A 12,727-nucleotide genomic window follows, 5' to 3' on the forward strand; every position below is an offset into this window, starting at 1 on the left:
GTAGCCGTGCCCCTTGGGGGCGGGTCAACTGGCGTTCGCTCTTGAAGTCACCCGCCGCGAAGAGCTCGCGCGAGATTTCGGCCTTGTCTAAGGCAGGCGCCTGGGCGCAGCGCGTTCTTTTTGGCGCGGTGAAGGAGGTAAGCAGTTGTTCCTGTGCGAAGGCGTTCTGTCTACCGCGGCTGACCCTATGGGGGACGCAGGGGTCACGGTCAACACGGGCCGGGGCGCCTTGGGCTGTCTGAGCGGAAACGGCGCTGTTGTTGGTTGAGCAGCGGAGCGGGCTAGGCTTCGGGCCCCCGCAGGCCGCAAAGGGCTCCCCCGACGCCGTTGGGAGATGACAAGGTGTATCTGGGGAGGAGGGCTTTCTTAGTGTGTAATGGGCCGTGTGCTGGCTGCCCACATCTCTTACTGTGCTTCAGAGGCTCTTGTCGGTCGCCCTACGTACTTAATTCTGAGTCGATAGCTTGCCACTCACCACGTGGTCTCCAAAACTTGCACCTTCAGAGTTTGAAAGATAGGTTTCTACAGTGAAGTTTGCAGTTATCTAGAGTTACCGTCGGTGCAGTCATGTGAAATTTTAATTTTGATGAGTTAATGTAAAAGCAATTCATGTGTAGTGGGTATTTGCCAGCTTAAGGTCTTAGTCACCTGTTACCCTTGAAGGTTCTGATTAGTTACAGGATTTTTAAATTGCCATGTGGGTACTAGGAATCTAATTAAGTCCTCTGGAGGGCCACCAGGACTCTTAACTGCTAAGCCATCTCTCCAGCCCTGTCTTAACCGTCCTTGTACACTGTGTTGGGACTGTACACTATTACAGGCTTGTGGTATCTTGAGCAGTTATAATTTATCTTTGAGACACTCTGTATAGTCCATCTGCCCAAACTGATATTCTTGTTCAACCCTCCTAGTGCTAAGGTGGCAGCCCACATAGGAATTAATAATGCTATATCACTGTGTGGCTGGTGTTGGTGGTTAAAGCCAAGAGGTGCTCCTTGGTGTACATTTCGCAAGCAATGTGCATCGGTATGTGGTTTCTTTCATTTGTAGATGGGAAAAATACTGTGTGAATGTATGCCATATATGAAAGTACCCAGGTAGTCAAAAGGAGCCCATCATCTGATGCAGCTGGAATTAACAGAAGGGCGAACCCAAAGAGTTAAAAAATTTTAAGAAGCAGATCAAAAGAGTACGGTCCATAGTACATGACTAAAATTTGTAATTACAGAAAACTGGGGAAGGCAAAGTGATGGCTCAATCAGAAGTGAGTTCTGTTGACTCCATAACATCTGACAGAGCTGAGGATATTCGAAACCAAAGGTAAGGGAGCTTTTGGGTCCACGTGTTTCTTTCAAAATGTTCAGTATATCATGAGACAGCATCTCGATAGGTAGCCATGGCTGGCAACTCTCAAGAGCTGGATTGAAGGCATGTTCGCACACCCTGGGACCCAGTATGTTTCAATGATGGGAAGTTATTGTAATGCTTGTTAGGAAAGGTAATAGATAAACTGGATTAGCATTTATCTTTCAGGTTGACTAATACAGTTTTAAAAACTTAACTGCAGTTGACTCTGAGCTTGAAAATGTAAAAGTGGAATATATTCTATAGTTTTCTTTTAGATAAGCTTTTTGGAGATATTTTTCTGATTAATTACATTGGCCCATTTTTGTCTTAATAGTGGAAGCTTTAGTAGTTAACTGGAGTTTCTTTTTTTGGGAGATACATTTTAACAAGCCTTGTTTTAGATAAGGCAAGGACACAGTGGTTACCTGGTACTGAGTCTGTTCTAAAATATTTGTTAAGATTTTAAGGGATTGGCTTTGGAAGAAATGTACATTGAATTTTTAGCATCTTTTCATGAGTGCATTGCCTACACATAAGTCTTTCTGGTCCTCTCAGGTTAGTAGATGGTGTTGGAGTTCTGAAACTAGGGTGGGGATTATGTCTAGTGATAATTCAGTAATACAATCTAATTTTTATTTTAGTGATGACTCATCTGATAGCAGCTTATTTAAAACACAGTGTGTTCCTCCAGCTACACAAAAGCAAAGAAACTCCACTGTAAAATGTGTTACTGCACCTACAAGTGTTGAAACTGATTCATCAAGTGACTCGTCTTTTGAACCAAGGCCTTTGACTTTAAGGGCTATTTTTGAAAGATTTAAGAACAAGAAACGGAAAAGGAGAAAAAAGAGAAAATATAGGCCCAAATTAAGACCAAGAGGAAGACCACCTGGAAGCATTAGAAGAAACATTAGAAGGTCACAGATAGATGTGAAACAGATTAAAGACAAAGGAGCTATGTTCCCATTCTTAGAATCTGAAAATGGAAGAAAAGCTTTACCTTGGAAGAAAATTTTAACATATGAGGTGAGCTGTTTTTTGAAGGTGAATATGGGAAAATGGAATGGTTTGTTGGCCACTGTCTGAGGGATACATGGAAGTTTTGGTGACTACCATGTAAAGTCAGCAGAAACATCAGTGCAGTGTCTGAAATCTGCACAGGCATACTGTTAGTGGAAATACAGATTTAGAGAATGGTATTGGGATCATTTCTTCATATTCAGAATCCCTTCAATGTCACTACACTGAAGTATACCACACCCAACCTTCTTCTCAGTTGCCTTCAAATTTGTCATTTCAGGGTCATCAGCAAGTATAGTATCATTCCCCCCTCCCCTAATCCCAGGTGTAACAACTCTGACTGGCCTAGAACTTTGTAGGCCAGGTTGGCCTTGTACTCACAGAAAATCTTCAGTGCTGGGATTAAAGGCATATATATGTCACCACGCCTGGCCTATGATGTCATTTCTTAATACTCATTTTCAGAAGTATCTACCCAGAAAGGGATGGAGAATAGGACCATGAAGGATGGTGCTTGATAGCTGGTCATGTGCATTGTAGTTGAGGAGCTGTTGCTGAAGGAATGGTACCACCTGTGCAATCACTGTACAAAACTAAGCAGTACCTCAGTTGAGATCTCATGTGAAGTGATTTTTGAGCTGTCTCGTTGGCAGCTAAAGCTTAACTAAGACAAGGGTTGTACAGGTACAGCTAAGAGTATTTCCAGAAAACCCAAGTTAAATTCCTGGTACCCTACCTACATGGTTGCTTCCAATCATGTAACCCTAGCAGTGCCCTCTTGTGGTTTCCAGGGGACCAGATTTGGAAAAACAAAAAACATATAAACAATGTAAATGCTGTGTATGTGGTGATTCTACTGTGATTCCAAACTTGGATAGTGAAGACAGTACCCAAGAACAAGCCCTTGGCACAGTTTCAAGCTTGTTTCTAATGAATACATGTTTTAATAGTTAAGGAATTGTATGTTCTAACTTGCAGCAAGCTGTTGCAAGAGGATTTTTTCACCACATTGAAAAACTCAAGTATGAGCACCATCTTACAGAATGCTTGAAGCAGATGCATGCTGGGGAGGATTTAGAAAAGGAAGACCTTGACAGCCGTAGACACAAGTACATGGATGATGATGGTCCTCTTTCTCCTATTGAAGAGTCATTGTAAGTTGGAACTTGGTTATTCAAGTATCTCACTCCAAATTTAACTATTTTAAGACTGTCTCACTGCTGTGTAGCTTTGTTGGGTCTGATTTACCCGCCTCTATCTCCCAGGTGCTGAAATTAAAGGTATATGCCACCTATAAAATTAAATACTAATCATAACTCATTTAGGATTGTTTGTTTAATCTGAGGCATATGCACATAAGCACAGGACAGCTTTGGGAGGATGTTTTCCTTTGACTAGGTTTCAGTAGTAACTACTGCCTTGTGACACATATTATTTAATGTTACAGAACAGAAGATGAGGCAACGAATCCTGAGTCTGAAAGTGATATCAAATTGGTTGTAAGTGGCTGATTTTTATTCTAGTTATAAAATGGTAGAAGTTGTATTTTGCTTTTTAAATTCCATTTAAACTTCAAAAAAGCTTAATGTGGGAAAGGGAAAATGAACGCTATGTTTAGAATATTTTTTAAATTTATTTTTTATTCATATGGTTTATTCATATTTTATTCATTTTTTATCCCAGCTGTAGCCCCCTCCCTTGTCTCTTCCCAGTCCCACACTATGTTTAGGTTATTTGATTATTGGGGGCTTTACTTTTTGTGATTATATTTCTCTTAGCCCCACTGTTGGTTCAAAGCCTTGTCTGTGTGTTTACATCTATGACAGTGCATATTGCTTGGGCTATAATCTTAGCTTTGGTGTGTAGAATATGTGTGATCCTGCATACAGGTATGGGTACACTTATGGCTAAAAGGCAGTCTTTTGTCTCCATTTTATGAGAGATAATTAACTCTTGACCACAGATGAATAGATTAACCTGCTAGCATGGGAAGAGAGTGTAGATCCTTTGGACCTGGAGTTATACACAGGTTGTGTCCTTAAAATTGAATCATAGTCCTGGAAGGAAGAGAAGCCAGTGTTCTTCACCACTGAGCCATCTCTCCAGCTCCCAGGAAAATACATTTAGCTAGTCTGGTGTGCCCTCAATATAAGCTGTCAAATGAGAAAATGGTGTACTGAGGAGTAGATATAGCATTCACCTGTCAGTGGTGAGTTTAGTTACTAATGTTTCTATTAAATGCAGGAAGATAGCTGCTTCATAATAAGCTCAGAATTCCCAAGGAAGAGGAATTTAGGACAAGAGAAGAGTAAGAAAGAATTTGGATTCTCTAAAAAATCCAAGGCCAAAGATACTACACAGCACAGAACAAGCTGGAAAGACGAACATGTGAATACCAAAGAAGGTAAAGAACACAGGTGATTGTGTATACCAGCTAGATGAAGCATAAAATCATCTTAACCAATCTGGGGAAGAGGATAACATTTCTGGGCAAAGCTAATAAAATTTTATGAAGTACTTTCTTTTCAGTGCTTGATTTCAGAGTAAAAGACCCTATAGGGATTACTATAACATTTAAAGCAAGTGTGATTTTGATTCTAATTTCAGGAACCTTGGCCTCTTCAGTGCTTTGGTCCAAACATTTTTAGGAAAGAATTGTGTCTATTTTTGGCTGTGTGTGTATACTATGCATCCTGGTACCCAAGGTCAGAAAACATTAAAGCCCTTGGAACTGGAGTTATAAAATGGTTATTAGCCAGCCATTGTGGGAGTGATGGGAACTGAACCACAATCCTGCAAGAGCACTCTTAATCCTAGCCCTTCACATACCCACACAACTTCTTGATGCTACTACCTGTGTGCCAGCATATGGCTAGGTGTGTAGATCTTGAGTGACCTGTCTTCCCCTAAGAGATTATGAATGTTGCTACTGTTCATACTGTGGTCATAATTGTAAGCTGTTTTGTGTCAGATATATGTATGCATTCCTTTGGTAGCACTTGTGTGTGTTTTTGTTCAGCTAGTGGACAAAGGCAGCTTGGACAGGTGCTAAATTAAATCCTCTTTTGCAACCCAGAACTCATTGTTCAGTATGAGTTTTGATACATTCAAGAAGGAATATAAAAGAGCACAAGTATTCTATGAGGTTGGTTTCTAGCAATAGGCTAGAAATGTATATGTGTATATATATATGTGTGTGTGTGTGTGTATACGCACACACTTTATCCTATAAAGATGTCTTAAGATAGGCATAGTGTTATACAAGGCAGGTGAATTTGAGGCTAGCCTGGTATACAAAGTGAGTCTAGGTCAGCCAAGGCTACTCAGAAACCCTGTCTCCATAAAGAAAAAAAAAGGTATGTTAGATGAATATTCTCTCTTTCAAGGTTTGTCTTGATTATGAAGTCAGAATTGGAAGACACCCACGAAAGGATGCTTGTTTCAGTGTTGTAAGTAGCATATTGTCAATTTGAACTGAGATAGGTAGGTTTAGCAGAATAATGCAATAAACATTGAAGGCTGTAAGGTCTCATACATAAGTTAGGATCTTAAACTTTCTCATACAATGGTAGTTTTAGAAGTATTAGTTAACTACAACAATACTGTTCCTAAAGTCTGACTGCACCTTTTTAGCCTCTTTTATATATAATGCTAAAAACATTTTATATATAATGCTAAAAGAAACTTTTCCATGTGGTAAAATGAGTATTTGTGAACCCGGCACTGTAAGAATCTTAACCTTGAGCTTACTGTGCTAGCCTACTGTTCTCAGGTGATTTCCTTAATCGCCTGTTTGTAGATACAGAGGTTGGCTTGAGAGCAGCATTATAGTTCTTGTTTTTGAGGTCTATCCCGATGGGGCTTCCCTAGTAGCCACACGTCGTTGGAAACGCCTCATATAGTAACTTGTGGTTTTCCTTGACTCACGGGACTGTTTATTAGATCTGTGGGAAGGAACTGCATACAAAACAAGTAACAAAGTGTGGAACACTAATGTATATCACTTGGGATTTTTTTCCCCTTCAGGCAGTGCATATCCTTCATAAAGATCCATATTCCGAGTGTTAGGTGAGTTTTGGTGGCACTGTATGTCATCTTGGGAAAACAGTTGCAGTTCAGATGATGAATTAAACTGTTCAACTGCTGAATGATACAGACATGAACTAAAACTTAATTCTGACAGAACTGGCTACAGCTATTGAGTTGGACAGGAGTATAGTTTTTATAACAGGAAATTCTGTCATACTTTTTAAAGTCTTTCACTGTTCTTTAGGAATGAATATGATCAGACTTCAGAGATGTTGGTAAGTAAAACTAAATTGTTTGTTAAAAAAACAATCTAAATCCAGTGTCTCAAGATCCAGATCTAACTGTAAACTTCAGCAAAAGTATCTTTTGTCTGTACAGACTAGAAAAAAAGGTTTTCTAATTTGTGCTTATACATCATTCAAATGGCAGATCAAAATGGCTAGAAATGTTCATTTAGTAGTTCTTTTTTTAAAGATTTTTAAAGATTCGCCATGTACTAGTGTGCTTGTCCCACACTTGTAATCTTAGGAGTTGGAATTCTGAGATGGCAAGATCCAAGCCTGAGATCAGCCTGGGAAATGGGGAAACTTGACTTAGAAAATAAAATTCTTGACTGTGGCTCAGTGGATAAGTACTATATAAATCAAAACCCTAGCAGCCAGGCAGATATGTATGATAGCCAAATCTGGAAACTCGGCTTCAGTTAGAAATCCTCAGGAGATATAGCATTAGGAGTGATCAGGGAAGGTACCCATCACCAACTCTGTGCATGTATGTGTATCCCCCAAGAAGAGTATCTTTTATTTGAGTAGGTCTCCTGCTTGTTGGAATTCAGGATTAGGAATTGCACTGCATGGTATCTGCACTCAGGAGTTCTTTCCTTCTGGGTGTTCAAAAGACAGTGCGATAGAAACTCACTATCTGGCATCGTTGGTTTCTTGGCTTTGTGCATGTTAAACCTGGTATTTCTAATGATACAGTTTATTATTATATATATTATTTGGGGCTGTCAAAGCAGCATGTAAGTTGGGTCTCTGATTTCTGGCGAATAACTGGCTTTAAAGCTTGGTGGCAAGTGTTACCTGCTGAACAAACTATTCCTTTTCTTCCTAGGGTGTCAACTAGTGAAGCCTACGTTAAAATGGTAAGGCATTGTTTCTGTTGCTTCTAACTTGAGTAGATGCCTCATTGTACATAAGAATGGGCACTGTTGGTCAGTGTCCAGAATTGGTCATTGTGGCTAAATTGACACAGGTCATGCTTCCATCACGGTAGATAAGTTACAGTGGTGACAATGAGACCTGTAACACTATTGAATGTGTAGATGTTAGTAATCTCACAATACTTTCTATTCTATTATCAGTCTTTTAGGTTTCTAAATTGAAGACATCATCAGAAATCTTCCGGTAAGATGTTAACTTTAGAAGAACAGCATTATAAGTTACGTGAAGTCAACTATCAGGGTTGACGATGATACCAGTGACAGATGTTGTGATGATGGGCAAAATGTTCAACTGCTCTGAGTGGGCTGAAAGAAAGTAGCCTTTCTGAACATCTACGCTGGGTAGGTCTCTACAGATCCCACGTATGCAGGCCTGGGGCCCCACTCCTTTAACCATTGGGAATCCTCTTGGGCTTACAAGACAATCTTGGCTTCATGTAGCCCATCTGGTTCTGTGGTTAATATGCCCTCATTTTTACACTTTGAAAACTAAACCTCATGTAGAAATTTTTGTAATTTTATCATATGAATTTGAAAAACTTTCCCACAGGTTGAGAACTTTGAAGTTGTTAAGCCAAGGATAAAAGAATAAAGGCAAGTAATATAATAGTCATTTTAATCATGTTATAAAGTAATGGTCATTACCAAGGCTTTTAGAATGCAGTTTCTCATTTGCTGTGGACATGACCATAAAAAAAATCCCATTAGGTTTTTTTCTGTGTGCTACTTGGCTAGCAGTTAACCTGTTGGGGACACTTTAAATCTTTTCCAAGTAACTAATGATTAATGATAAGTAGTTAGTTGCTCAGCTGATTATGCCCATGTTCTTCTCATGCAGGGCACACTGGACCATCTTTGGATAGGTATATATGGACCATCTTTGAGGTAGGTAGGTATATGGGAGGCAGGTAGTAAAAGGTCATTTCAAAGAGGGCTTGTTGGGCTTTAAGACCAAAAGCTCTTAACGCTGTGACCAAAGATTGACGTTCTTCACAGAGCAAAACAGGCACTTTTGATAGTGCTGTGTTTTTCTATGAAGATACATGCATCTCCTGAATCAAGTTTCAAGACTTAATTTATGGCTTCTTCTCTTTTAGGTATTCAGAAATCTAGAACATAATGACCTGGATGGACAGAAGAATCATCCCATAAACAAAACTTTATTGGTTTTACATATAAATATATCTAGGTTTATGTACATTAAATAAACTAAAAGAAAACCCTTTACACAATTTGCGAGAAGTCAGCATGTGTATTTGGCTCGAAGTTTCTGTAGTGTTTCCTGCAGAAGGAATGAAGATCAAATTCAGGTTTTGTTTTAGTTTTTGCCTTTGTTAGTGAAACATTGGCTCCTGCTCACCTTATGAAATTCTTTCGCCCTTGCTGTACTTTGGTCACCGACTTCTTGCTTTGCTTTTTCTTCTCTTTGCTGTTTTACTTCAGCTAACTGCTTGTATAATCTGTAATAAATATATGAATGTAAGTGTGGGCATGTGTGGCAAAATAAAGCAGATGAACAACAAAAACCATACCTTAGTGCCTTCTGGTTTATGAGGGCTTGTCTAGCTTTCCTCTCTTCTGGAGATGCTCTAACTTTATTCACACCTTTCAGGCGGCTTAAGAATGAACCTGAGCAGCAGTAAATAACGGGTTCTTTAGACTTTTGGATCGCTACTGCTAAACATACCTGTAAACAGGTTCTCTTAGGATGTGTTGGTTTGAGGGAATTAACCTTTATTTCGCATCTGTCTCTGGTAGGATTGCTCCGTAGATGTCCTTTTTTTCATAAAGGAGTCTTGTGAGCTACTTGACATAGCTGTAATTTTAGAGAAAGATTATTCATAGATGTACAAATAATTGCTGGCTGTCTAGGTAGAGACTGATAATAAAGGGCTTGCTTACCTGAAGGTGTCACTGTGGGCTGATCCACACAAGGCTCTAATACATCTCTGATATCAGAAGTTTCCGATGAAAGTAGGGGCAGAAATCCACCTGCCTAATTGCAAGAAAGTCTTGTTTTCCTAAACCAAATTTTATTTTCCCTCCCGCTGCCAGTTTAGTTGCATATCAAAGACTCCTATTTCCAGTCACAGGCATTTACCTGGGAACAGCTTTGTGCTTCATTATCTTTTTCTTCAAGTGTCAGGTTTGCAAGATCTGTTTCAGCAACACTGATGTCACTGGTGCTTACTAGAGTGAGATCTGGTTCTTCCATTATACCATAGCCAGATTCTGTTTCCTGTGCAGCAATTCAAAGTGAACATAATGTTCAAGTAGCAAGGTCTTATGAAACAGGTGTGTGGGCGTGGTGACTGCTGGGTTTTCCCTAAAAGTGGGAAGGCTGAGACACCTAGCTGGCAAGGTCTCAAGACTAGCAACTTCTGGACCAGGCTGGTTTCGATGTGAGACCCACAAGGTATTAAGGAGTGTATGCCATTCCTTCAGCCACAGTATGTATTAGGGAAAACCACATCTGGTTGGCTATAGCATTGGAACAACACTGAGCTACACTTGCTAGAAAATGTTAAGTGCTGCTCTATAAAACAGTCCTTACCCAGACTGGAATAGGGCTCCGAAAGGAATGAGACTCTGAGTTTGTGATGCGCTCTGCTTGTGCCAGCTGAGACAGGTTTGTTACAGCTTTTGTAGTTTCAGTTTTAATTACATTCTGAGTGGGCTTTTCATTTTGGATGCTTAATGAATTAGGTCCATGAGTTGAAGTTTCCATCTCCACCGTACCTATATACAACTTAGAGTCTTGTACATTTTCATCTTCAGTGGGTCTTTGGCTTTGTGACATTGCAGCTGTCCTTGACAGTTCTTCAAAGCCCAGCATTTCTTTGGTTTCTAGTTGCTTTACTGAGCACTCACTAGAGATGGATCCGCATGGTGTGCTGTGCTGCATATGTAACTGATGAAATAGAGTAGCATCATTAGATGGACTGCAAGCTGGAGTCAAATTTTCTGTCAAAGATGGGAAATGGACACTTCTTTTCTTATTGTTTACTATTTCAGTCTGCTCAAAAATGTTCTGGCTTTCCATGCTTTGGGAAGTACCTCTTGCTTCAATGCTATGAATACTCGGTAGATCAGCATGTTGGCTTTCCTGTGAGGAGAATTCTGGTAGAAGCTGTTGAAAAGACTGTTCAGACCCTGCATTAAAAATGATTTCACAAAGTTAGCAAAGCCCTGGATAGAGTTACATTTTAAACTGCAAACTTTTAGAAGGAAAAGTAGCTGTGTGCAAACACAATAAATTGCAACAGTCAGTGATTTGAAAAATCACATACTAATATCTAATAAATTACATGGTTTTTGGGCCCTAAGTGTATTCTCATGAGAGTTCTGAATAACAAAAATACAATGTGGACATGTACATGTGTGTACATACAAAGTTCTGGAAGAAAGGATTATATTTAAGGGAACAGATTAAGGGGTGATGAAACTATGCCAAAGAAATGGGGGAGGATCTTCAAGTTTATTCAGCTCTCTCTAACTTAGTCACGCATACCCTCAGCAGCAAAACCCTGAGCAAGGTTAGTTTCAAGTTGCTGGTTCAGTCTTGAGTCAGAAGGCAAGCTCCTCAGTGCTGTGAAATCAACTGTGCTTGTGGATGATGCCTTAAAAACATGATTTTCAGATGAAGATTCTGAGCTCTGTTGAGAACAGTAAGAACAAAAAAAGGGCTGAGACTGATTCTATATTGCTAATCAACTAAATTCCTTAATTACAACCTGTAGTCATCACAAAACCATGAATGTAAAGAAATTCCATTCTAAACCAGATACCCTTCTTTGTAGCTGCTGACCTAAATTCCTGAAAAATGAGCCAGGAGCCTGTACCTTGCTCAGAATGCTTTAACTGTTTCAGTCTGCTCTGGTGTCTGTAAACCTAAACACTGATAAGTGAGACAGTTCCTTTATAGGTTTGTACAGGGGGAGAGGGACAGTGCCTCACATAGCTAAAGGGATTGAAGCAGTTTCTCATAAAGCTGCAAATTCCACAGAAAGTAACTGGTCTCCACCTTAAAAAAAATCCCCTCTTCTCTGTATGGCACAGCTTTGACTTGGCTTTAAGGCTGTTGCCCAGCTAGCAGTATTAAAATCATCTACTTATAATTTGGATTGAGTCTGGTTTTGGTTTTCTTTTTTTCCTCCTTCCCAGTGGCCTTAAACTCTGTTAACACTGTACTGATGAATCTGTCTGTCTTGTCAGAACAAAGTTTATCTTTTCTCCTTGTGCAGGAGAATGAACATGCCGCCTTACAAACATGATTTTCAGATGAAGACCTTATAAATATCCCTAAATATTTTTTCTGACAAATAGACACCATATAGATTAGCTATCAAAAATGTCAGTCTGTAGGACTTGGGACTTGGCATACAAAGCCCAGTGGCCTCAGTTTGACCTCTTAAGATCACATAGTATAAGAAGACTGTCTAAAGCTGTCCTTTGATTTTGACATATACGCCATACCGAAAGCACATGCTTGCATGTGGTACATACAATAAATGTGAAAAACTACCAGGCTACAGAATTATGAAGTTCATTTTGGGCTTTGCTTTATAACTGAAGGAAAACATTTTTAAAATTCCATGAAATTGTACTTACTAGTTGAATTGTATTTAACAGTTAAGATTGTTTTATATGAGTAAGATATTTAAAAAAAGAACAACACTCTAAAACAGTTCTCAGCTCTTATGGCTAGAAATGAGGTTGACTGACATAGGCATCTCTGCAGCAGGCTGGCCTTCATCTGCTTCAAAGTTCTTGGATTACAAGTGTACATGACCTCCCTGTTTGTTTCCACATAAGAAAAACTTGGGAAACAGAATGTGTATGTGTACACACTTAGTTGTCTAAGATTCTAATGTAATTGATCAGAGGTGTGGTGTTTGTATTAGGGGGAAAATTTTTTTTTTTTAGTTTTTATAAAAGGGATAATATTACAAATTTATGCTTATAAACTTAGCAATATACATTTAGTGTGCTAATATTTAAAACAGTAAAATATACCAAAACTGATCCAATCGAAAATGTGACTAATCATGCATGTGTATGTTAATATATAAAAATAAATTTCTTGCATATATAAAGAATTTTAGTCAT

General features: G+C 39.2%; 2 protein-coding genes and 8 non-coding genes across 26 annotated transcripts in view; 9 read left to right on the forward strand and 1 right to left on the reverse strand.

Annotated features, from left to right (window-relative positions):
- Positions 1 to 16: 16 nt before the first annotated feature.
- Taf1d (TATA-box binding protein associated factor, RNA polymerase I subunit D) lies at positions 17 to 9,144 on the forward strand. 12 transcript variants are annotated; one of them, XM_060369611.1, is made up of 14 exons: positions 17 to 137; positions 1,229 to 1,320; positions 1,989 to 2,373; positions 3,346 to 3,521; positions 3,815 to 3,866; positions 4,612 to 4,784; positions 5,754 to 5,816; positions 6,394 to 6,435; positions 6,641 to 6,671; positions 7,510 to 7,540; positions 7,760 to 7,802; positions 8,169 to 8,212; positions 8,457 to 8,507; positions 8,716 to 9,144. In XM_060369611.1, exons 2-10 carry the CDS (start codon positions 1,250 to 1,252, stop codon positions 7,519 to 7,521), a joined length of 1,005 nt encoding a protein of 334 aa, XP_060225594.1. In that variant the 5' UTR covers positions 17 to 137; positions 1,229 to 1,249; the 3' UTR covers positions 7,522 to 7,540; positions 7,760 to 7,802; positions 8,169 to 8,212; positions 8,457 to 8,507; positions 8,716 to 9,144. The 12 variants fall into 12 exon arrangements, with proteins under 12 accessions (XP_060225594.1, XP_060225588.1, XP_060225621.1 ...); XM_060369605.1 differs by having other exon boundaries at positions 8,457 to 8,503; XM_060369638.1 differs by lacking the exon at positions 6,394 to 6,435 and having other exon boundaries at positions 8,457 to 8,503.
- Positions 5,362 to 5,489, forward strand: LOC132652035 (small nucleolar RNA SNORA40). Its single transcript, XR_009589531.1, has one exon. It is a non-coding gene; the product is annotated as a small nucleolar RNA SNORA40 (small nucleolar RNA).
- Positions 6,207 to 6,336, forward strand: LOC132651523 (small nucleolar RNA SNORA18). Its single transcript, XR_009589143.1, has one exon. It is a non-coding gene; the product is annotated as a small nucleolar RNA SNORA18 (small nucleolar RNA).
- Positions 6,481 to 6,552, forward strand: LOC132652051 (small nucleolar RNA SNORD5). Its single transcript, XR_009589544.1, has one exon. It is a non-coding gene; the product is annotated as a small nucleolar RNA SNORD5 (small nucleolar RNA).
- LOC132651479 (small nucleolar RNA SNORA8) lies at positions 7,242 to 7,378 on the forward strand. Its single transcript, XR_009589124.1, has one exon. It is a non-coding gene; the product is annotated as a small nucleolar RNA SNORA8 (small nucleolar RNA).
- LOC132651497 (small nucleolar RNA SNORA1) lies at positions 7,578 to 7,708 on the forward strand. Its single transcript, XR_009589134.1, has one exon. It is a non-coding gene; the product is annotated as a small nucleolar RNA SNORA1 (small nucleolar RNA).
- On the forward strand, positions 7,881 to 7,953 carry LOC132651478 (small nucleolar RNA Z40). The gene has a single exon (XR_009589123.1). It is a non-coding gene; the product is annotated as a small nucleolar RNA Z40 (small nucleolar RNA).
- On the forward strand, positions 8,254 to 8,376 carry LOC132651517 (small nucleolar RNA SNORA32). The gene has a single exon (XR_009589142.1). It is a non-coding gene; the product is annotated as a small nucleolar RNA SNORA32 (small nucleolar RNA).
- LOC132651494 (small nucleolar RNA SNORA25) lies at positions 8,535 to 8,665 on the forward strand. Its single transcript, XR_009589131.1, has one exon. It is a non-coding gene; the product is annotated as a small nucleolar RNA SNORA25 (small nucleolar RNA).
- The window catches only part of Cep295 (centrosomal protein 295), a 42,670-nt gene continuing 38,705 nt past the window's right edge, over positions 8,763 to 12,727 (reverse strand). For 3 of the 6 annotated variants that reach the window (XM_060369584.1, XM_060369564.1, XM_060369588.1), the window contains 6 exons: positions 11,130 to 11,274; positions 10,173 to 10,771; positions 9,720 to 9,857; positions 9,521 to 9,614; positions 9,351 to 9,434; positions 8,763 to 9,247 (listed from right to left, as the gene is read on the reverse strand). In XM_060369584.1, the coding sequence (XP_060225567.1) occupies positions 8,937 to 9,247; positions 9,351 to 9,434; positions 9,521 to 9,614; positions 9,720 to 9,857; positions 10,173 to 10,771; positions 11,130 to 11,274 (1,371 nt within the window). In that variant the 3' untranslated portion in view covers positions 8,763 to 8,936. The remainder of the gene's footprint in view (positions 9,248 to 9,350; positions 9,435 to 9,520; positions 9,615 to 9,719; positions 9,858 to 10,172; positions 10,772 to 11,129; positions 11,275 to 12,727) is intronic. The other 3 variants (XM_060369577.1, XM_060369574.1, XM_060369568.1) reach the window with 3 other exon arrangements.

The sequence above is a fragment of the Meriones unguiculatus genome, chromosome 1 (genome assembly GCF_030254825.1).
Source record: "Meriones unguiculatus strain TT.TT164.6M chromosome 1, Bangor_MerUng_6.1, whole genome shotgun sequence".
Classification (NCBI taxonomy): Eukaryota; Metazoa; Chordata; class Mammalia; order Rodentia; family Muridae; genus Meriones; species Meriones unguiculatus.

Bases quoted from the DNA above. Each gene is read 5' to 3' on its own strand.
- Taf1d (XM_060369611.1), top strand. From the start codon at position 1,250: ATGGCTCAATCAGAAGTGAGTTCTGTTGACTCCATAACATCTGACAGA. The intron at 3,522-3,814 runs GTAAGTTGGAAC...TTAATGTTACAG, and splicing joins TCTCCTATTGAAGAGTCATT to AACAGAAGATGAGGCAACGA. The intron at 6,436-6,640 runs GTGAGTTTTGGT...ACTGTTCTTTAG, and splicing joins ATCCATATTCCGAGTGTTAG to GAATGAATATGATCAGACTT.